Genomic DNA, 24,366 nt, shown 5'->3' with positions numbered 1-24,366 from the left:
GTGAGCCACTGCACCCAGCTGGATTGGGACCCCTTTCCAGTAACAATAATAGCAAAGGAAGTTAGAATCACAGCATGTTTGGTTCCCTATAGAAAGTAAAGATAACATCTGCACATATGTCCCTGAGTCGTTTTTCAGAAACCCATACCACCACCAAATAGATCCACTGGCACATAGACCTCAGATGGGGGGACCAACAACTGAACTCAGACTGCCATTCTTTGTTCTAAAATTCTTTCTTAGTGTCCTGGAGGAGGTCACACCTGCAGGCCAGAGCTAACATTCTTTTCTGCTGATCCCAAAGTTTTAGACAAAGCTTCACTTCCTTAACCAATTGCAAATCAGAAAATCTTTGAATCCATCTATGACCTGTTGGCCCCCACTTTGAGATGTCCTCCCTTTTTAGGTCAAACTAATGTATGGCCTCCATGTATTGATTTATGATTTTGCCTGTAACCTCTGCCCTCCCGCCTTTAAAAACCCTTACCTGTAAGCTATCAGGGAATTTGGGTCTTTTTTTAATTTAAATTTTACTTTTTGAGATGGAGTCTTTACTCCTGCACTCAGGCAGGAGTGCAGTGGCATGATCTTGGCTCACTGCAATCTCTGCCTCCCGGGTTCAAGTGATTCTCCTGCCTCAGCCTCCTGAGTACCTGGGATCACAGGCATGTACCACCACCCCCGGCTAATTTTTGTATTTTTAGTAGAGATGGGGTTTCACCATGTTGCCCAGGCTGGTCTTAAACTCCTGACCTCGTGATCCACCCGCCTCGGCCTTCCAAAGTGCTGAGATTACAGGCATGAGCCATCGAACCTGGCCAGGAATTTGGGTCTTAAGCATGGGCTGTCCGATTTCTCGCTGCAGTCCCAATGCCAGTGTTTGACTGTGCTGCATTGGGTAGGTGGGCCCAAGTTCAGTTAGGTAACTTTAATGTTACCTAAATGTTGTTTAATGAAGAAGCCACAGTGTTAGAAGTGGACTGGCTGACAATGCAATAATGGCCTCCATGCTGTATGTAGGGGATCAGAATATGCCTCCCAAAATATGCCATTTTGACATAAGGATTATTTTAAGCTAGGTCTTAAAGCTAAGGCAATTGAGAAGAATCAGATATAAGAAAAATTTTATGCCCTCCTCTTCTCTACTAGAAAGGGCAGAGATTCTTAACCACTGCAGACCCTAGACTCTTACCAGCCTAGAGATAGCAGCAGAGGAATCTACATCATGCATAATGTATCTTACAAAATGAACATAATGTACCTTATCTTCTATTCGTTTCCTGATATATTTACTTTCCCATAGTTTGCCACCCCTAAAAGCCTAAACCCCTCTTTCTTTGGCTGGTTACTTCTTTGCAAATTTATTATTCTTTGTTAAGATGCTATATAAAGCCTCTTGATTTTGATACTAACCACCCTTTTTCTTCTGCGTAATGTGCTATGCTGTACTTGTTAATAAACTATGTTTTTCTTGTTAATCTATCCTTTGTCAGTCTAATTTGTAGGACCATAAGCTAAGAACCTAGGAGAGTAGAGGAAAATAATTTTCCCCTCCCCTATACATATATCCTGCCTCAGCTTTAGACATCTGAGAACTTTTATGTTTTTTCTTGAATCTCTTTTTTGTTTGTTTTTGAGACAGAGTCTCTGTCACCCAGGCTGGAGTGCACTGGCATCTGCCTCCCAGGCTTAACCAATTCTCCTGCCTCAGCCTCCTGAGTAGGGAGATTACGGGCACGTGCCACCAGACCTAGCTGATTTTTTTTTTTTTTTAGACGGAGTCTCAATCTGTCACCCAAGCTGGAGTACGGTAGTGTGATCTTGGCTCACTGTAACCTCCACCTTCCAGGTTCAAGCAATTCTCCTGCCTCAGCCTCCTGAGTAGCTGGGATTATAGGTGCCCACCACCACGTCCAGCTAATTTTTGTATTTTAAGTAGAGATGGGGTTTCACCATCTTGGCCAGGCTAACTCCTGACCTCAGGTGATCCACCTGCCTCAGCCTCCCAAAGTGCTGGGATTACAGGTGTGAGCCACCACACCCAGCCATAGCTCTCTTTAAAACAAAACAAAACAAACAAACAAAAAACTTTGTTGAGGTATGATCGACATACAAAAAGCTGTACCTACTTCATGTATCATGAGTTTAGAGATGAGTATACACTTTTGGAAGTATCACCACAATCTATGCCATAAATATCCATCACCTCCAAAAGTTTCTTTGCCTTTTTATTCTCTTTTTTAACAATAAGAACACTTAACATAAGATCTACCCTCTTAGCAAATATTTAAGTATGCAATATAGTATTATGGAATATAGGTACTATACCACCACACAGCAGATTTCTAGGACTTATTCGTCCTATATAACTGAAACTTCATACCCTTTAACTTATACCTCCATGTATTAGAGCTCTGTTGACAAGACTACTGTCTGAATTTAGGGATAACCTCATAGTGCTACTGAGTTATAGCTTTACCTTTGTAATCTGAGAAACCAAAATAGATGCCCCTTAATAAACTAAGACAGACCCTAAGGTTAAGGAAACCAAGTCACTGATGGGTGGAGGGTTCAGGGCTTGGCTGGCAAATTTCTAAATTACTGTGGCTAAACTCCCTAAAGATAGTAGCTTTCAATTCTGTTATACAACCCAGATGACAACAACTCTGTCTGGATAGCCAGTCATTACAGACATTCTTTTTTTTTTAGAGTCTCTCTCTGTCACCAGGCTGGAGTGCAGTGGTGCCATCTTGGCTCACCGCAACCTCCACGTCCTGTGTTCAAGCAATTCTCCTGCCTTAGCCTCCCAAGTTGCTGGGATTACAGGTGTCTACCACCACGCCTGGCTGATTTTTGTATTTTTTTTTTTTTTTTTTTTTTTGTAGAGACAGGGTTTCACAATATTGGCCAGGCTGGTCTTGAACTCCTGACCTTGTGATCAGCCCGCTTAGGCCTCCCAAAAATGCTGGGATTACAGGCATGAGCCACTGTGCCTGGCCACAAACATTCTTTTCTGATGAGCTACTACAGACCTTAGGGCAGCTTCAGCCATCTTACAGAGGCAGCACAGAATCTGTGTTTGTGGCTTGTAGTTCACCTTCTGACATAAAGAGCCAAATTCCACCTCATTTTAATGCTAAAGCCACATCACGAAGTGAACATGATGTATGTTACATATCTGTGTACCCATTACACATATGTGCGCCTCCCCTCTTAAGTATGTATCGCTTTTCCCCCAAACCTGCTGATTATGTATGATAGATGCCCTGTGAGGCCTAAAACCCAACCTGATCTTTGAAGAGATAGCACCTTCAGTCGACACAGGAGACGTTCTCTTTCAGGCTTGCAAACTGGTATCACCAATAAAGCTTTCCTTTCTACTATTCAGCCATCCTGGTGGTCTTTTGAACACCACCTTCTACAGGGATAATTGTGCATAGTAGGCTAAGTCATTAGTCTTTTATTTATTAAAATGAGGAAAGTTAGAAGGTTATATTTTCTTTTTTTTTTTTTTTTTTTTTTTTTTTTTTTTTTTTTGAGACGGAGTTTCGCCCTCGTTACCCAGGCTGGAGCGCAATGGCGCGATCTCGGCTCACCGCAACCTCCGCCTCCTGGGTTCAGGCAATTCTCCTGCCTCAGCCTCCTGAGTAGCTGGGATTACAGGCACGCGCCACCATGCCCAGCTAATTTTTTGTATTTTTAGTAGAGACAGGGTTTCACCATGTTGACCAGGATGGCCTCGATCTCTTGACCTCATGATCCACCCGCCTCGGCCTCCCAAAGTGCTGGGATTACAGGCGTGAGCCACCGCGCCCGGCAGAAGGTTATATTTTCATTCAAAAAGCTGACTTAAAAGTAACAAATGATTCTGCAGAGGCTGAGAAATAAACTGATATAAACGCAAACACTGAAAATGTGAATTAACAGCAGGGCAAGGGATTTTTAAAGCAGACAGAATTGATAAGTAAGCTGCATGGAACAGCAGTGCCCACAGGGTATTTCAATTTCTAAAGCTTTGGGGCAGACAGGGTGTTCAGAGTCCTCGAATACATTCAGTTATGCAATGCAAAGTGATGAAGGAATCTGTGTTCAAGCCAGAGTCAGCAGTATAAGGGTCACAACTTTTTACTGAATTTTTTGTTTCCAGTTACTTTTGTGGTTGGTCACATGCTTAGACAAATCAATTCACGTATCCAATCTGTGTTTATTTAGAACCCAGGGATGAGAAATGAGCATGGCTTATTTGGGCTAAAGGAAGCACACATGGAGTGAGATTTTTCCAGTATCATGCACTGAGCTACATACCACCTTCATATCAGCTTGCATTACTCCTTAGATGTAGGTATCATTATCTTTATTCTATGGAGGAGAAAACTTAGGCTCAATGAGGTAATGAGGTTTAAGAAACTGGCTCCAGGTTGCTTAGCAAATAAGTTATAGAGCCAGGATTTGAGTCTAGGGAGAGCGCTATAGACAATTTGGACTTTTTTTTTTTTTTTTCTTTTGAGACAGAGTCTTGCTCTGTTGCCTGGGCTGGAGTGCGGTGGCACAATCTCAGCTCACTGCAACCTCTGCCTCCTGGGTTCAAGTGATTCTCCTGCCTCAGCCTCCTGAGTAGCTGGGATTACAGGCATACACCACCATGCCCGTCTAATTTTGTATTTTTAATAGAGATGAGGTTTCTCCATGTTGGTCAGGCTGCTCTCAAACTCCTGACCTCAGGTGATCAGGTGATCCGCCCACCTCAGCCTCCCAAAGTGGGATTACAGGTGTAAGCCACTGTGCTTGGCCTTTTTTTTTTTTTTTTTTTTTTTTTTTTTTTTTTTTGAGAAGAAGTCTTGCTTTGCTGCCCAGGCTGGAGTGCAGTGGCACAATTTCGGCTCACTGCATCCTCCACCTCTTGGGTTCAAGCAATTCTCTGCCTCAGCCTCCTGAGTAGCTGGGATTACAGGTACACGCCACTATGCCTGGCTAATTTTTTGTATTTTTAGTTGAGACGGGGTTTCACCATCTTGGCCAGGGTGGTCTTGAACTCCTGACACCCGCTTTTGCCTCCCAAAGTTCTGGATTATAGGTGTGAGCCACTGCAGCCAGCCAATTTGGACTTCATTGAATGGACAACTTGTAATTATGTACATTTATATACAACTTTTAGGTTTTTTGTTTTTTGAGGCCGAGTTTTGCTCTTGTAGCTCAGGCTGGAGTGCAATGGCATGATCTCAGCTCACTGCAACCTCTGCCTCCCAGGTTCAAGCAATTCTCCTGCCTTAGCCTCCCGATTAGCTGGGATTACAGGCACCTGCCACCATGCCTGGCTAATTTTTTGTATTTTTAGAGAGACAGGGTTTCACCATGTTGGCCAGGCTGGTCTCGAACTCCTGACCTAGGGTGATCTGCCCGTCTCAGCCTCCCAAAGTGCTGAGATTACAGCTACAAGCTACCACACCCAGCCATCTTTCATGTTTTTGAACTGAGGAATGCCCTGATGAAAATGGATGGACGGAAGAGCTCTCTGGTGGCATTATTCAGAATTCATAGAGATAGGAAAGAACTGAAGTGCAAAGAAATGAAGAAGGTTGTGGCAGCAATCCAGGCCCTGGAGATGGAGTGAGCAGAGTGTGACACTAGGAAACCTGATTCTAGCCTCTGCCAGGATGCTGCTGCTGGGGAAGCTCGAAGAAGTTACAGTCACCTCTCTGAAGCTTTGTTACTTCAGAGGGGAGAAAAAAATGGGAGTAATTTGCTGTTATTTTTTTTTTTCTAGTTTCTGAAACTAGAACAGTAGTGCCACAGGGTATTTCAATTTCTAAAGCTTTGGGGCAGACAGGATGTTCAGAGTCCTCAAACGCATTCAGTTATGCAGTGCAAAGTGATGAAGGAATCTGTGTTCAAGCCAGAGTCAGCAGTATAAGGGTCACAACTTTTTACTTAAAGAAACTAGAAAACATCTAGGTTCTTTCAAACTCCAAATCATACCTTTAAATTGTAATGCATTCTAAAGATTTAGATAAGAAGACCCTAAACATCATTCCGGAGTCTAGGAGATAATTCAGATGTTCAGATGTAATAATTCTCAAAATTATCTTCCCAAAGTACAAAGGAATAGAAATGGCTTTAAGAATGGTCTTTAAACCAGATTATATTGAGACAAGCCTATCATTTCTGCATCACTGTTTTCTTTGTTTAAGAAAATGATTTGGGTAGTGCTGCTGCAGCAGTGGTTGATGATATTAAAATCAAATGAAAATATTACTCTTGAAACAATGAAATGATTTAAACCCATCTCTCTAAGAAATCTTATGAAAATATACCTAGGAGGCACACATTGTATTTTCATCAAATTAATTTGTTTTCTAAGCTCAAATTTAATTTAAAATGAGGTATTTCTTCAACTGGTTCAATCAACAGACAGAAGAGGGATTCTACGTAGAGGACACAGGAAATAAACACTGTAATAATATTGAAGCACACAATTGACACCATAGTTCTGTCTTCTGTTGCTTGTGATGCTTCTAGAAAGTATTTTTTAACTGCTTCCTGATGAATTGGCTCTTGTTAGTGTGAAGCCAGGCTCATTTCTGGTTCACATCTGCAAACTTTTCCCCATCCTCACATCCTATAATAAATCCATCTTCAAAACCTACAAAGTTCTTAGACTCAGCGTTTCTCAGAACAGACCCTTCTTCATCCTCACAGACATGGGGTTGGGGATCCCATTCCTGGGTTGCTGAAATGACCTTCTCAGAATGACCCACAGGGCAAAGGCATCTTCTTGAAATAAAGCTTTCATCAAGCCATTTCTGCTATTAAAACCTCCAAGGATCCCAATGCTTATAGGATCCAATCTAAATGCTGCAGTTGAGATCCCCATTGTCTCAGTGGGCAAATACATTACACTTCTATACAGACTTTAAACTTCCATATTCGAGATTTTGCTACTCGGAATGTTTTGCCCTTTCTCTCTTGCCAACTCACGGCCATCAATCAGCATCTCCAATTCTGTCTTGAAACTCACTTTCTTACGGATGTTTTCCTTGTTTAGTATCTACTTAGTAGATATTAAATAGCAAAATAGATACTAAACAGCAAAGTATATAGTAGATACTAAAGTAGCAAATAATTCCTGTTTTTGAGCTTTTAATCACATTAACTGCTTTTAAGATAAACTATCCAAATCTGGGGATAAACAACTCACAGAGATTTTCATTCTTTAAGAAACCACCCAGTGATTTTGCTTTATGTGAAACAGCACTCAAATTTTCAGTTGTCTGCCTTTTCGCTAGGAATCCACTCCAGAAACAGCGCAAAATGACTCCGTATGGTGACCTCTAGTGGGCACCGGACAATGCTACAAAATTATGAAAAGTGGAGGGCAAAGAAAAACCCTTCCCTTAAACCAGCCAGGTTACCCTGTGGTCAGATGACCTTATCTCACCCTACCCCACCCTTATTTTTTTCTTCTAGTATTTGTTTTGCATCTAACACAGTTCGCCTTACAACTCACCTGTCTCGCCTCCAGCGGGCTGGGCTACCGGTGTCGGGTGTCAGGTGAATGAATTGCTGGTGGCAGTTTAAAATAATCCCTGCTAAGTGGAACCCACTCCCTGGGCACGGACAAGAGCGCGGGGTAGATCGCTCTGCGGAGCCTTCAGGGGCTCTTCCAGCTCCAAGGGTCGGTGCTGCAGCCGGGTCAGGGGTGCGCGGGGGGGAAATCAAGATATTTTGGAAAGGAGGATGCAGTCGAAGGCCACGAGAAAGGCTTTTTGCCGGTGACACGGCGTTCCTCCCCAGACTTTGATCCTACTCTAAGGGCAGCGCCTCGAGAGGGTCCAGGCGCGCTACACGTAGCCGCCTTCTCGCGACCCGCGCCCCAGAACGCGGGGGCCGGGTCCGGGTCGGGGCCGATCCCCTCCGCGGGCGGGCTGGCGGCACCGAGGCTGGGGACTGGGGCGTGCGGCCGCCTTCAGAGCATGCGGTACGTGGGTTTCCCCGCGCGGCGGGAGGAAGAGCAAAGTCGGCAGGAAAAGCCGTGGCTGGGATGCCTTCCCTGAGAAATCATCAGGGGCGATCCCAGAAACCGAGCTGGGCTCCGGACAGTTTCTGGAAAAAGCTCTCCAAACGCCGTCTGTCCCCGCATCCAAGTCCACACTGGGCTTTGAACCAGGGCTGTGAAAAGGGCCCTTGGGGACTGTCCAAGTCACCCCGATGGCCCGGGGAGGGATGCGGGAGCAGGCATCCCAGCCGTGGGGCTCCCCGCTCCACCGCCCTGCGGACCCCTCCCGGCCACTGAGGGTTGGAGCGGAGCGGGAGGACGGCGTCACGAGGCGGGGAGCCCGAGGTCCAGGGCGGGGCGCCGGGGAATCCCAGCCCGAGCAAGCCGAGGAGGTGCGGGCGCGGGCGGGAAGCGGAGGGCGGCGCGGAGGGAGGTGAGCGGCGCGCGCGGAGCCGGCGGGCGAGGAGGAGGACCCCACAGAGGCCCCGCCCCCGCCGCCGCGAGCCGGCTCCTCACCGCCTCCGAACCCGCTCACTTTGCCTCTCGCCTCTGGACGGCGGCGGGGCGGTCGGCGGATCCGCGGCCGCAGGGAGCGCCGGAGACCGGCAGCCATCCCGCCCCGGCGCCTCCTCTCGGCGCCGGCACCCCTACGGGGGTCGGCGCCGCCGCCTGGGAGAGGGCACCCCGGCCTCAGCGTGGGCAGCCCCCGGACACGAGGGTCGGCGGAGCGGACACAGCCGCGTTCCCAGCCAGTGGGGCGCAGCGCTGGCGCCCGTGGGGACTCCCCGGCCACCCGCAGGTACCGCCGGGCGGAGGGCGCGCCGCTAGCAGCGCCGCCGGACAACCCGAGACACGAGAGCCCAGGGACCCCTGGGCCAGCGGACGGCAGGAGCGGAGCCCCTGAGGGAGGCCGGGCCCCGACGGCACGCTCCTTCGTCGGCCACGGGCAGGAAGTCCCCGCGTGGCGGCCGGAGGGGGGCTGCAGCGGGGCCCTCGGGCCGAAGGTCCCCCGGGCGGCCAGCCATGACCTTCGGGCGCAGCGGGGCGGCCTCGGTGGTGCTGAACGTGGGCGGCGCCCGGTACTCGCTGTCCCGGGAGCTGCTGAAGGACTTCCCGCTGCGCCGCGTGAGCCGGTTGCACGGCTGCCGGTCCGAGCGCGACGTGCTCGAGGTGTGCGACGACTACGACCGCGAGCGCAACGAGTACTTCTTCGACCGGCACTCGGAGGCCTTCGGCTTCATCCTGCTCTACGTGCGCGGCCACGGCAAGCTGCGCTTCGCGCCGCGGATGTGCGAGCTCTCCTTCTACAACGAGATGATCTACTGGGGCCTGGAGGGCGCGCACCTCGAGTACTGCTGCCAGCGCCGCCTCGACGACCGCATGTCCGACACCTACACCTTCTACTCGGCCGACGAGCCGGGCGTGCTGGGCCGCGACGAGGCGCGTCCCGGCGGGGCCGAGGCGGCTTCCTCCAGGCGCTGGCTGGAGCGCATGCGGCGGACCTTCGAGGAGCCCACGTCGTCGCTGGCCGCGCAGATCCTGGCCAGCGTGTCGGTGGTGTTCGTGATCGTGTCCATGGTGGTGCTGTGCGCCAGCACGCTGCCCGACTGGCGCAACGCGGCCGCCGACAACCGCAGCCTGGATGACCGGAGCAGGTACTCCGCCGTCCCTGGGAGGGAGCCCTCCGGGTAGGACGCATTGCTTCTCTGCCTGTCGCGTCTGTCCGTGCCGTCCGTCCGTCCGTCCGTCCCGTCCGTCCCGTCCGTCCCGTCTCCAGTCCTTTCCACCTCCGGACGGCCGAGCCGGCTGCGTGCGCAGCCCAGCGAGGCCCCAGGCGCGGCCGACTACGGGACGGGTCGGTCCCCACTCCTACCCCGATGTCCGGGGCACCAGCGGGATCTGGCCCTTACACTAGACGCGCCTTTTGAAGGCGAAATCCCCAGGCATTGGGAGGGGCGTGTAGAGATAGACGAACGTCCCCTCTCCTTTACTTTTGAGCAAAGAGCAACCTGCTAATTAGATTTTTCTGAACTTTGATGGTTAGTGTTCAACAATTAAACCTTGAGCTAAGCGCAGTTTGAATTATTTGCCAATTTTTGGTAGTGTTCAGAAAGGTGAATTCTCGTTATTGTGAAATGTGCACTCTCCACATATTCTGTACACTCTGCCTCCAGCAATAATATGTGCTGTAATGGAATTGTTATATTATAAAGGAGGTTAATTTACCGATAGACTCTAAATAATGGATGTCTGTGCCCTTTTCTCTCTCCTTTTCCTACAAAGTATGGAGTTAGAAAAGCTCTTGTCCACCGTTTGGTATCAAAAACTCATACCGCGGCTTTCAGAGGGGCTATAGTATTGGGAAGGGAAAAAAAAAACGTTGCCTTGAGAGCAGAGAAAAATCTAAACTGCCCTAAATACAGAAACAGTATTTGGGTAGTTAATTTTTTTTTTTTTTCACTTTACTAGGATGAATGGAAAAATATTGCAGTCTTTTTTTAGACTGTTTTACCTTTCAGTGGTGATAGCACTTTCCTGCTTTTAGTACAAGTGAGCATATTCGGTGGGGTGGGAGGAATAAACAGACTGAGGTTGGACTTTCAAAGGAGATAGCCTTTTGGGGCACAAAACCCAAACTGCTATTATGGTTTATCTGTTTGACACTGTTTTAAGATCCTCCTTCTATTCACTTTTTAAATTTGAGGTTGTGCCCTTTGATCTTTTCCTGATAGGCATGCACATGTTCAGAATGGCGGTCTTGCTATAGCAGTAGATTACTGCTACATAATATTCTTCCTGTAGGGAGTAAGGATTTTTATATACAAATCAAGGAGTAAATAAAATTGTCTGGTGCCACGGAGTCTATTATTCCTTCTTGGCTTGAAATCCAAGATACATGCTTTGAAAGGAAATTCATTAGGGAACTCATTTTGTTTAGTGAATTAGGTTCTAACAGTTTTGAATTTACAGATAAGAATTACTTATTTGGTACTCCAACAATACAATGAAGTTAATTTATTTACCTAAATACAGAAGTGCCCTTGATTTTCCTTTTTTAAGGAGGGCTTTAGGAAAATCGCCTTGAAATTCTGATTCTCTAGTAAATGTAGATTCTAAGGTTGGTGAAGGTTTGAGCTACATTAGCAAAGGAAACAGGAGAATCGAGTTATTAGTATAGATAACGAGGGAGTTGACTGAACCAGTATATGAGCAAAGCCAGTAAAATGCCTCAAATATAATCTTAGGGGGAGGGATGGTCTTTTGGGAGAGGGAAAGGGCCATGTGAAGATCGTTAAAGCATTTGTAAAGAAATGAGAGAAATGAATAGTAATTTTAGGGAGAGAAACAACAAAAAACAAAAAAGGGAAGCCATAGAGATGAAAAAGAGGGAGACTGCAAAAGAAGTGAAGGGAGAAAAGAAAAGTAATGCTTGTGTATATGTATTTTATATATGTGTATAATTATTCAAGTCAGAGCTGTTTCCTAGTTACTTAGATATTTCAGGCAAAAGCATGTTTTTCTTGGCTTAATGGCCCAGTTTTTAGCCTCACTCTGTGAGTGTAGGTATATGAAAACCAATATCTGCAATCCCAAACAGATCAACTGCAGGATGGCCGAATGAGGGTGCTGCACATTGCAGAGGAAGCTCCCTCTGCCCTTCCACAGAGAGTGCCCTTACACTGTCACTTTAAGTATAGTCACTCAAACCCTGCTTGCTTGTGGTTGCTGGAATTAGTCTTTCCAAAACATCATTCTCATTATTTGACAATATTTCACATCTGCCAGATAAAGCCAAAACTTCTTTCTTGGCCTTCAAGGCTCTTTACAGTTTGACGACAACCTGCCATTTTTGATTTATTCCATCTTAATTTGCGAACATCTTTTGGCTATCTGCTATGTTCGAGGCACTGCTGGTGTTCTAAATATTGTAACTTTCTGTTGTAAAGAAAAGCTGGTGTCAAGTTGGTAGTGTAGGAATCAGAGGCAGAATTGATCTCCAAGAGTTCACTTGTTCTGAGAAGGCCTTCAAGGTGGTAGAAGATGGAAACAGACCATGGTTGGAAGATTGCAAAGGTTGTGCACTGCCCAAACTAGCAGGGAGTGTCATTTATATAAATTCTAATTAATGCAACCTGCACAACCATGTGCATCCTGCCTGGGAACAAAATAAAGAGACTTTTTAAGATAAAAGGGTCATCATGGGCATGAAACGTGTATATGATGTTTGTGGAAGCTTGAGTCCAATGACGGAGTGAGAGGTGGATAGAGAGCAGATGATAGAAGGCCTTGAATTCCAGGGAGAATAGTTTTATTTCGCAGGCAGTGGCTAGCCATTGGCCAGTTTTGTGTTTGGGGTAATGGGTTATGCATATAAAGTAGTGCATGTGATGCATGTGTTCCATGATTTGGGGAGAGGGAAGACTATACACAGGAAGATGAATTGGAGATCTTTTCAGAGGGAGGGGATGAAAGCTTGCATAGCTTTGTGGTGGTGGAGAAATGGAGGAGAAATGACAGCTCTGGGAAATACTAGGAAGAGTCAAAATTAATCCAGGGCATTGGAAAGGCACAGGCATCAGGGACTGATGAAGTAGACCTTCCAGGAGCTAAGAGTATCCCCTGCCACTAGCAGTCTCCATTTGTCCAGCCTGGCCTGCTTGCTTGTACCTGCGCCACTCAGATGTCCCTTACTGTGCAATGCCTAGCCTGTTGAAATTGGATTATTCATCAAGCCCAACTCAGATTCTGTTCCTCTCTTGAAGCATTTACTGATTACCGTAGTAGATTGGTGTTTTCTTCTGAACTCCTTGAGGAATTGCTTATTTGTACTATTTATTTATAGCATTTATTTGGCATCTATGATATCCTTCTTAGCATGGGGGTTATATTTTCATATAATCATGTCCTAGCTCCTAAGCTAGATGAAATAAAAAGCCCTAGAAGGCAGGTAAATTCTCTAATACTATTTCTTATTAAAACATCTTTTATTTTGTATTTTTGTTGATTGATTGAGAAGAGATCTCACTCTGTCTCCCAGGCTGGAGTGCGGTGGTGTGATCATAGCCCACTCCAGCCTGGAACTCCTTGGCTCAGGTGATTCTCCCACCTCAGCCTCTGGAGTAGCTGGGACCACAGACATGAGCTACCACACCCAGTTAATTAAGAACATTTTTTGTAGAGATGGGGTCTTACTATGTTGCCCAGGCCTGTCTTGAACTCTTGGCTTCAAGCAGTCCTCCCACCTTGGCCTCCCAAAGTGTTGAGATTACAGGTGTGAGCCACTGTGTCCAGCTGAAATACTAATTAGTATTTCAGTATTTCCCAAAGTTGTCATTTCTGTCCATTTCTCCACCACCATAAAAATTGCTATTCAGACACCATAAATATCTATTGTTTATATAACATTTCAAAACATAAACTTCCAGAACTATATCTTCTACTGCATAGTTTAAAAAGCTGTTTAGGGCTGGACATGGTGGCTCATGCCTGTAATCCCAGCACTTTGGGAGGCCGAGGCAGGTGGATCATCTGAGGTCAAGAGTTCAAGACCAGCCTGGCCAACATGGTGAAACCCTGTCTCTACAAAAATATAAAAATTAGCTGGGCATGATGATGGGTGCCTATAATCCCAGCTACTTGGGAGGCTGAGGTGGGAGAATCACTTGAACCCGGGAGGGGGAGGTTGCAGTGAGCAGAGATGGTACCATTGCACTCCAGCCTGGGTGACAGAGAGACTCATGTTTGGGATAAAGCAGTGGGCTTCAGTTGCCAGAACTCTCAGTTGAAGCAGACAGAATCCTGTGCTAGAGAAAGAAAAAGGTCTATCAGGCTGGGTGTGGTGGCTCACGTGTGTATTCCCAGCACTTTGGGAGGTTGAGGTGGGTGGATCACTTGAGGTCAGGAGTTTGAGACCAGCGTGGACAACATGGTGAAACGCCGTCTCTACTAAAAATACAAAAATTAGCTGAGTGTAGTGGTGGGCGCCTATAATCCCAGCTACTCGGGAGGCTGAGGCACAAGAATCGCTTGAACCCAGGAAGCAGAGGTTGCAGTGAGCCAAGATCGAGCCACTGCATTGCAGTCTGGGCGATAGAGTGAGACTCAGTCTCAAAAAAAAAAAAGAAAGGAAAAGAAAAGAAAAGAAGAAAAAGGTCTATCAGGAAACAGCCTGTAGTCCCAGCTACTCGAGAGGCTGAGGTGGGAGGATCACCTGAGCTCAGGAGTTGAAGGCTGCAGTGAGCTATGATTGTGCTACTGCACTCCAACCTAGGCAGCAGGGAGATCCTGTCTCAAAACAAAACAGCAATACAAAAATCAAGGAACAATTATTTATCAAGTATTTAATGGTACAAAAGGAATAAAGATATGAATATGGTTTATTTTTATTAACCTGAAATTTTGGCACAGTACACAGTCTAAAGTTTGGAAGAAATCTTGAGAGGTCTTCTAAATCAATAATTTAGAGCTTTTTGTGTGTGAGGATAATCCTTTTAAATTGATTTGTTTTAGATGATTAATAATCATATAAGAATGGTTCAAAATCTGAAAGCTACAAAACTAAGCCTTTCTTCACATTCTCAGCCATTCAGTTCTTTTCTCTAGATGTAACCAAAGGTACTCGTTTTTGATTTGTCATTTCAGAGACATTTTATGTATCTGTAAGCACATTATATATATTTATAAAAGCCAGAAATCCAGTGCAATACACACTGTCCTGAAACTTGCTTTTTAACTAACAATGTGTTATGGAGATCATTCCATGTGAGTCTATAAAGAGCTTCCTGATTCTGCAGCTTCATAGTATTCTACTGTAGAGATGGCCCATAGTCACCATACATTTGTGGTGTTTCTTGTCTGTAGGAAATGCTGCAGTAATTATCTTGTTTATATACAGTGTATTTCTTTTATGCAGGTATATCCATAGGATAAATTGCTGAAAGTTGACATTGGGTCAAAGGGAATATGCACTTGTAATTTTCATAGATAATTCCAAACTGCTCTCCAAAAAGATTGTACTATATCAATTTATACTCCTACCAGCAATATAGGAGAGAGCATGTTTCTGCATAACTCTACAAAGTATTTGATTTTTACTGTGCTGAAAGGTGAAAAATGGTATCTAGTAGTTTTAATTTGTTTTATTTTGAGCAAGATTTTGCATCTTTACATATATTGAGGAGTCATTCATCTTAGTTTTAAAAATGAGATATTTATACCTTTTTCTTATTTTGTCAATGACTTTCTTAATTTGAAGATTAAAAATATATTAAGGCTGCACGCCTGTAATTCCAGCACTTTGGGAGGCTGAGGCGGGTGGATCACGAGGTCAATAGATCGAGACCATCCTGGTCAACATGGTGAAACCCCGTCTCTACTAAGAATACAAAAAATTAGCTGGGCATGGTGGTGCGTGCCTGTAATCCCAGCTACTCAGGAGGCTGAGGCAGGAGAATTGCCTGAACCCAGGAGACGGAGGTTGCGGTGAGCCGAGATCGCGCCATCGCACTCCAGCCTGGGTAACGAGCGAAACTCCGTCTCAAAAAAAAAGGCTGCAGTGAGCTGAGATCATGCCACTGCACTCCTGCCTGAGTGACAAAGCAAGACTCCATCTCAAAAAAAAAAAAAAAAAAGGGCCGGGCGCGGTGGCTCAAGCCTGTAATCCCAGCACTTTGGGAGGCCGAGGCGGGTGGATCACGAGGTCAAGAGATCGAGACCATCTGGTCAACATGGTGAAACCCCGTCTCTACTAATACAAAAAAAAAAAAAAAAATTAGCTGGGCACGGTGGCGCGTGTCTGTAATCCCAGCTACTCAGGAAGCTGAGGCAGGAGAATTGCCTGAACCCAGGAGGCGGAGGTTGCGGTGAGCCGAGATCGCGCCATTGCACTCCAGCCTGGGTATCAAGAGTGAAACTCCGTCTCAAAAAAAAAAAAAAAAAAAGAAAAAAGAAATTAGCCCTTTTTATGATATGAGTTGAAAATACTTTGTTTTCCAATTTAGGACCTCATTAAAAGAAAACTACAATTGTCTGAAGTGTAGTAGCTGTACTTTTACAATGTATTTATTGAGAAAAAATGCATAATGTTTAAAAAATAATTGTGAATTATTATTTTTTGAAGGAAAATTTGTATCATTTTAATTATTTTTATGTACAGAAAACTCAACTGTACATTTAACCCAGTTTAGTGGCAAGTTCTTTAGCCTTTGCCTTTTCGAGCTTAGTGATGTGAGCCACAGACTTGGGACCCAGGACATTGCTTCTTCAGTGACGGCGGATCTCATCATATAGGTCATTGCAAGTGGTCCTGATAGCTTCCACCAGCTTAGCCAAAACGCCTTTGTCTTCTGAGTTAACCTGTGTGAAGACGACAGTCATGCAGGTCTTCCTGTGGACTAGACATCCCAGCCTTGCCTTCCCCTTAATAATGCATAAGGGACTCCCATTTTATGACACAGGGCAGGCAAGAAGACAACCAGATCTGTGGGATCCACGTGGTGTGCAATCACCACCAGCTGAGCTTTCTTGTTCTCCACCAAGGTGGTGACAGTGTTAACTCCTGCTCGAAGGACAGGTGGTCTCTTAGTGGGGATGTCCCCTTTGCCACCAGCTTTCTTCTTGGCCCAGGCCAACAGCCTCTGCTTCTTCTCTTGCTTTGTCTCTGGTCTGTACCTGTGGGCCAGCTTAAGTAGTTGAGTAGCTGTTTGGTGGTCCAGGGCCTAGGTGAACTGGTTAATTGCAGGAGGCACTTTCAGCCACTTATGGAGGATGGCTCTCTGCCACTGCAACCTGATACAGTGGGGCCATTTCACAAAGCGGGTGTGATCTCTTTTGGGCTGGATGTCTTGTCCAATGCCAAAATTATTAGGCCTTTTCTCAAGCAGGGGATTCACCACTTTCTTGGCCTCCTGCTTCTTCATGACAGCAGGGGCCGGAGCCACCTTCTTCCCCTTGGCCATCTTTCCTTTCGGCATCTTGGGCGGCGGGAGGAGAGAGCTATTATTATTTTTTTTTGAGATGGAGTCTTTTTTTTTTGAAACGGAGTTTCACTCTTGTTATCCAGGCTGGAGTGCAATGGCGCGATCTCGGCTCACCGCAACCTCTGCCTCCTGGGTTCAGGCAATTCTCCTGCGTCAGCCTCCTGAGTAGCTGGGATTACAGGCACGTGCCACCATGCCCAGCTAATTTTTTTTGTATTAGTAGAGACGGGGTTTCACCATGTTGACCAGGATGGTCTCGATCTCCTGACCTCGTGATCCACCCGCCTCGGCCTCCCAAAGTGCTGGGATTACAGGCTTGAGCCACCGCGCCCGGCTGAGATGGAGTCTTGCTCTGTTGCCCAGACTGGAGTACAGTGGCATGATCTCGGCTCTGTCTCCCGGGCTGAAATGATTCTCGTGCCTCAGCCTCCTGAATAGTTGGGATTACAGGCGCCTGCCACCACACCTGGCTAATTTTTGTATTTTTAGTATAGACAGGGTTTTACCATGTTGGTCAGGCTGGTCTCAAGCTCCTGACCTCATGATGTGCTGCCTCAGCCTCCCAAAGTGCTGGGATTACAGGCGTGAGCCACCTCGCTTGGCCAATAATTGTGAATTCTAACCATTCGTCGACTCTTGAGCGCCTGTGATCCCAGGCACTATGGGCACAAAGCTTCCTACAAAGGGTTCCTGCTCTCATGGAGCTGGCCAGGTAGTGGTGATAGTGGCAGACAGCACAGTAAGCAAATAAGAAGAATTTCAGATTTTGAAAGGTGACATGAGTTGGGTCCTGAGTGTAAGAAAGAACCAGCCTTGGGAAGCGCGAGGGAAGAGTGTTCTGGGCAGAAGGAGCAGCTAATGCAAAGATGCCACTGAGATGGCAATGGGCTGGGTTTGTCTACAGGACAGAAGGAAGGCCCGTGTGGGCTACAGTTTTGTTCAAGGGTAGATGAGGTTGGAGGGCAATGAGACCTATCAGGCAGGGCCTGTGTACCATGGGAAAGAGTTTGGATTTTCTTCCAAGTGTGACAGGGAGGCCTTTGGAAGGTTTTAAGCAGAGGAAAGATAGATATGTGTTTTAAAAACACCACTGGATAGAGAATGAAGGGAGTGTCAACAGCAGGTGTGGGAGACCTGGCAGGTGAGAGCATATGGGCTTTGATCTCAGGGAATAGCAGTGGAGACGGTGAGAAGTGGCTGGATTCAGGTGCATTGTGTGGATTTTGTTATGTCATTAATGACAGCTCACCTACCAAGACTAGAAAGTGTGTGAGATATTATTTATTGTGTGAAGCAGTGCTATGACCCACAGGCATTGGGGTTCCTGTCGCATGACTGCTTTGGCTCACACACAATAAGCCTGAATCCAGTTCATTTTCTACAGGATCTGCTTCCCATTTGAGGATATTGTGGGGAGGAGACTCTGGAAGAGGGATCTCTAGCGTGTTGGTGGGAGAAGGATCATAGACGTCTTTCCTTACTTTACAACTGAGTTTAGTCCTCACTGAGAAGACTGTCTCACCTGTTAAAGATAATAGTGAACACATTCACAATCTCCCTTGATAAACAATGCTGGTAACTAATTAATCTTAGAATCGTGGTGTTCTTAATGTTTTATATGATTATTAAGATAAACCAAATTGTTCAGGCAGTTTACCTTCTAGTAAACCTCTGAGTATTATTCTGACACTGCCGAGAATATTAATGTTCTTTTTGGCATTTTAATATATAGATAAGTTGTTTTTTAAAGTAACTAAGCATTGCTTCCTGTTTCATAAAAAGATGCTCTTTGCTGGTTGCCTTTGAGAAGTTGTGACTTCTGAAAGGTCAGCTATAAAGTAGTGACCCCTTTTATTTTTTGGTCCCTTTTGCCTCTAGACTTTGTCCCCTCAGTCAGTCTCAGCTGAAGTGTTCCCGTTTGAGTTTTAAAGCTCTTAGCAGGCAAAGTCTTGCTATAAGTTTGATCTGCTCTTTAGTAATTTTTTTGTAAAAGTTGCTTCATGTTCGAATCTTGATCTTTAATTGGCATTGCTTTGTGTTGTAGTAGTGAGAATTTGAGGAGATTTTTTTAAATGTTCAAATTTCTTGTAGTGTTATTTTGATCCTTAGTTTAAAAAAATTAAGTGATGAAAATGAAACACCAGGTGATGGAAATTTAAATTTCAATTATATTATTTTGATTGCCTTTTAGTTCAATACTATATAAATCCAATAGGTTTTTAAGTACTTAAAAATAAAAAGCAATATTTGAAATGGAAGATGAAAGTCGTAGTGCTTTTACTGTGCAGATAAGGTGGATATTTTCAGAAGTCAGTAATTACTAGATCTCTGATAGGATTGAACATAACCCAGAACCTCAGTTAAATTCTGTTCTTTCACAGTGGACTGTTTCTTTTAAAGTGTACATGCTGCTGCCAATTTTAGAATTCAGTAGAAACTTTCTTTTGTCAATGCCCTTTCTCTAATCAAAGTGGTTTTTTCCCCCTATGTTTTGGTAAGCAAGTTATTTTCAGTGTAATTCTTTTTATTGTATTGTATTTATTTATTTATTTTTCTTTTTTCTTCTTTTTTTTAGTAGTCCTATTGCAGTAACATAATTCTTTTTCTATTTGTAAAATTAAGTTTCTTCATTGGAAAAAAAGTATTAAAATGTAAAAAGTTAATCTGCCCCCTCTCTTCAATCCTACCACCCAGTTTCTGGGTATTCTTCCAGAAACTTTCCATGCACATATGTAAACATATATACACATGTGCATGTACGTACACACAGACAAACACATACAATCAAGTGTATACAATTACATATATGTACACATACAGATTTTCTCTTTTATTATTTCTTTATTTATTCTGAGATGGAGTTTCACTCTTTCACCCAGGCTGGAGTGAAGTGGTGCAATCTCACCTTGCTGCAACTTCCACCCGCCGGGTTCAAGCGATTCTCCTGCCTCAGCCTCCCGAGTAGCTGGGACTACAGGTGTGTGCCACCACATCCAGCTACTTTTTTTTTGTATTTTTAGTAGAGGCAGGGTTTCACTGAATTGCACAGACTGGTCCCGATCTCCTGACCCCATGATCCGCCTGCCTCAGCCTCCCAAAGTGCTGGGATTATATGCGTGCGCCTGGCCTATATTTTTTATTTTTTGATATAGGGTCTCACTCTGTCATCCAGGTTGGAATGCAGTGATGCAGCCTTGAACTCCTAGGATCAAGTGATCCTCCCGTCTCAGTTTCCCAAGTAGGTGTGACTACAGGTGCATGCCAGCATGCCCAGCTAATTTTTAAATTTATTTTTGTAGAGATGGAATTGTCCACACTGGTCTTGAACTCCTGGCCAGGCCTTAAGTGATCCTCCCATCTTGGCCTCTCAAGGTGCCAAGATTGCAGGAATGAGCCACCACATCTGGCTTTACATATTTTTTACAAACAGTTCACTTTTATCTGGGCTGGAGTGCAGTGGTGCGATCATAGCTCACTGTAATCCTGAACTTCTGGGCTCAAGTGATCCTCCCACCTCAGCCTCCTGAGTAGCTGAAACTACAGATGCATGCCACCATGCCTGGCTAATTTTTTTTTGAGACAGAGCCTCCCTCTGTCACCCTGGGTGGTGTGCAGTGGCATGATCCCAGCTCACTGCAACCTCTGCCTTTCAGGTTCAAGCGATTCTCCTGCTTCAACCTCATGAGTAGCTGGGATTATAGGCATGCACACCATGCCCAACTAATTTTTGTATTTTTAGTAGAGACGGAGTTTCACCATGTTGACCAGGCTGGTCTTGAACTGATCTCATGATCCACCACCTTGCCCTCCCAAAGTGCTGGGATTATAGGCATGAACCACCGTGCCTGGTCTACTGCCTGGCTAATTTTTAAATTTTTTGTAGAGACAGGGTCTCTCTGTGTTTCCATTCTGGTCTTGAACTCTTGCCTCAAGCAATTCTCCTGGCCTCCCAAAGTGTTAGGATTACAGGAATGAGCCACTGTGTCCGACCTGTAGGTTATATTTTTAGAAATCAATTGTGAGTTGGTTTTATGGCTCCCCATTCATGTATTCAGTAAATTCAACATTTATTGAGCACTGGCTATGTATTTGGGACTGTTCCAGGTGTTGAGGATATAGCAGTGAATAAAACACAAGTCCTTGCCTTCAGTGACCACTTATTCTAATAAATCAATACATAACACTGTAGTCTCAGCTATTTGGGAGGCTGAGGCAGGAAGTTTGTTTGAGCCCAGGAGTTCAAAGCCAGCCTGCGCAACATAGTGAGATCCCATCTCAAAATAAAAAACACAACATAATTTATCATTCATAGTATTAGAGAAAAACAACAACAACAAGAAAAACCCAGAGGGTGATAAGTGTTATGAAGAAATAAATAAGCCAGAATGAGGGGTGTGCAGAGTGTGTAAGTGTGCGCCATGATTAGGAAAGGCCTCTGTGATAGGTTACACCTGAATAAGGTCCTGGAGGGATGCAGGAGGCACCTGGGAAGATAGCTGGGGGAGGGAGTTTCAAGCATAGAGAAGAGGAAGCACAAACCAGACCCTGAGGCAGATATATCTTTGGTCAATTGGAGCAACAGCAAGGAAACCAAGAGAGGTCAGAATGGTGGGGATTTAGGGGGAAGGCAGGGGCTTGTAGCTCATGAAGCACCTTGTAGATGGGCCAACTAAAAGAATTTCAATTTGATTGTCTTCTCTTTACCATTTGGTAAGGATTTTGCATTTATATCTGAATGTGGGTTTTGAGCGGAGGAGAGAATTTGGCTTAATTTTAAAAGATCACTTTGGCCTGTGTGTGGAGAACAGATTCCGTGGTCCTACAAGGGTGTAGCTAGTGAGGCCACTTAGGACTGCAGTTAGAGATACAGGGTGGGTTTCTTGACTAACTCACAAAAGCCTCTGGCATCTAGTTTCTCCTGGATGGTCAAGGACTTTCTTGAGTCCTGGGTTCGGGCAGCTAAAGGTCATATTTGTCCAGGCTATGGTGTCAGGGTTTCCCTTTTTTTTTTTCTGGGTAAAGATACTGTTATAATCAGCCAAGTGAAGCTCTGACCTCATAGTATGACAAGTGTCTCTACTCATCCCCCCCACACTTTGTTGCAGGACTAGTGGGAGTCTGGAGCTGGGGTGGGCAGGCTGTAGCCTACAGGTGAACTCAGGCCCACTGCCTGGTTTTTGTACAGCCCCTGAACTAAGTAAGAATGGATTTTGAACCAGCGCAGGGGCTCACGCCTGTAATCCCAGCACTTTGGGAGGCCGAGGCGGGCAGATCACCTGAGGTCAGGAGTTCAAGACCTGCCTGGTCAGCAAGGTGAAACTCTGTCTCTACTAAAAACACAAAAATTAACTAGGCGTGGAGTTGCATGCCTGTAAGCCCAGCTACTAGGGAGACTGAGGCAGGAGAATCACTTGAACCTAGGTGGAGATTGCAGTGAGCCAAATCATGCCACTGCACTCCAGCCTGGGTGACAGAGCAAGACACCATCTCAGAGGAAAAAAAATAGGATTTTACTTTTTTTTTTGGAGACGGAGTTTCGCTCTTGTTACCCAGGCTGGAGTGCAATGGCGCGATCTCGGCTCACCGCAACCTCCGCCTCCTGGGTTCAGGCAATTCTCCTGCCTCAGCCTCCTGAGTAGCTGGGATTACAGGCATGCACCACCATGCCCAGCTAATTTTTTTTTGTATTTTTAGTAGAGACGGGGTTTCACCATGTTGACCAGGATGATCTCGATCTCTTGACCTCGTGATCCACCCGCCTCGGCCTCCCAAAGTGCTGGGATTACAGGCGTGAGCCACCGCGCCCGGCCACTTTTTTTTTTTTTTTTAAGATGAGATCTCAATATGTTGCCTAGGCTGGTCTCAAATTCCTGAGCTTAAAGGCTCTTGTCTCAGCCTTATGAGGAGAGGGGATTATAGTTTTTACATTTTGTAAATGTTGAAAAAAAAATCAAAAGAAGAATATTTTGTGACTTGTGAACATTACGCGACATTCACATTTTAGTGTCCATAAATAAAGTTTTATTGGAACACAGCCACACTCATTCTTTTACATATTGTTTATGTCAGCTTTCCTACTACTTTGACAGAGGTGGGTAGTTGCAATAGAAGCTGTATGGCCTGAAAAGCCTAAAACATTTACTATCTGGCCTTTATAGGAAACATTTGTAGATCCCTGGTTTAGAATGGTGGTGTCGCCTAGGCCTGGACTTACACTTTATCACTCTCTAGCTGCAGGACCTCAGGCGTGTGTCTTCCCTAAGGCTGAGTTTGCTTGTCTGTAAGATGGGGATAATGAGCCCTACGTTATTTGGTGGCTTCCAGGATCAGGAAGTGATGCCGGATTCTTGTCTTCTAACCAGCCATGCTAAACACCCTTGGATCCACTGAGGATCACCCTAACTTGCAGAGTGTTCTTTTTCCCTGAAGGACTAAACAATAATTAGAACTTATTATTTAATCATGTTAGTTCTGGTAGAACAGGGGCTTTTATGGTTGGTGTGGGAAATCAAGTATTTAGGACTATCTGTGTGTGTTTTGTTTTTTTATTTTAATTTTTTTTAATTTGAGACAGAGTCTTGTTCTGTCACCCAGGCTGGAGTGCAGTGGTACAGTCTTGGCTCAGTACAACCTCTACCTCCTGAGTTCAAGTGATTCCTGTGCCTCAGCCTCCCGAGTAGGTGAGGTTACAGGCAGGCATGAGCCAACACACCTGGCTAATTTTTTAAATTTTACTAGAGACAGGGTTTCTCCATGTTGCCCAGGCAGGTCTTGAACCCTGACCTCAAGTGATTTGCCTGCCTCAGACTCCCAAAGTGCTGGGATTATAGGCGTGAGTCACCATGCCCAGCTGATCTGTGTTCATTTCAGAGATGCTTAACCCTGTTTTTTTTTGTTTTTTTTTTTTTAGACAGGGTCTCATTTTGTCACCAAAACTGAAGTGCAGTGCTACTATCTTGGCTCATTGCAGCCTTGATCTACTGGGCTCAAGTGATCCTTCCATCTCAGTCCCCCAAGTAGTTGGGACTACAGGCATGCACCACCATGCCTGGCTAATTTTTTATAGAGACGGGGTTTTATGAAGTTGCCCAGCATAGTCTCAGACTCCTGAGCTCAAGGGATTTGCCCACTTTGGCCTCCCAAAGTGCTGGGATTACAGGTGTGAGTCACTGAGCCTGGCTATACCACTCTTATATGACGATATTCATGCCTGAGCTCCACCTTGGAGAATACCAGGATTCACTACTTGGAGCTGATTGTGAGCTGGCAAGGTACTTCTAGATTCTAGTAAGTGATTTGTTCTTTGTATCTATGCTAGAGAAAGAAATTTTAATTTAGCTATCTTTAACTCCGATTTAGTAAATCTGGGAGGTGGCTGGGGAGGCAATGGGTGAT

General features: G+C 45.4%; 1 protein-coding gene across 2 annotated transcripts in view; it reads left to right on the top strand.

Moving 5' to 3' along the window:
* The first annotated feature begins 8,526 nt into the window (after nucleotides 1-8,526).
* Nucleotides 8,527-24,366, top strand: part of KCNG3 (potassium voltage-gated channel modifier subfamily G member 3) — a 55,736-nt gene continuing 39,896 nt past the window's right edge. Inside the window, exon 1 of one of the 2 annotated variants that reach the window (XM_012450614.2) lies at nucleotides 8,527-9,648. In XM_012450614.2, the coding sequence (XP_012306037.1) occupies nucleotides 9,017-9,648 (632 nt within the window). In that variant the 5' untranslated portion in view covers nucleotides 8,527-9,016. Of the gene's footprint in view, nucleotides 9,682-24,366 lie in introns of both variants that reach the window. The other variant, XM_012450613.2, reaches the window with a different exon arrangement.

This window comes from Aotus nancymaae, unplaced genomic scaffold (genome assembly GCF_030222135.1).
Source record: "Aotus nancymaae isolate 86718 unplaced genomic scaffold, 86718_ANA_hifiasm-v0.15.2.pri h1tg000057l, whole genome shotgun sequence".
NCBI lineage: Eukaryota > Metazoa > Chordata > Mammalia > Primates > Aotidae > Aotus > Aotus nancymaae.
The sequence above is the reverse complement of the archived record's forward strand: the minus strand, read 5'-3'. Positions and strand labels throughout refer to the sequence as shown.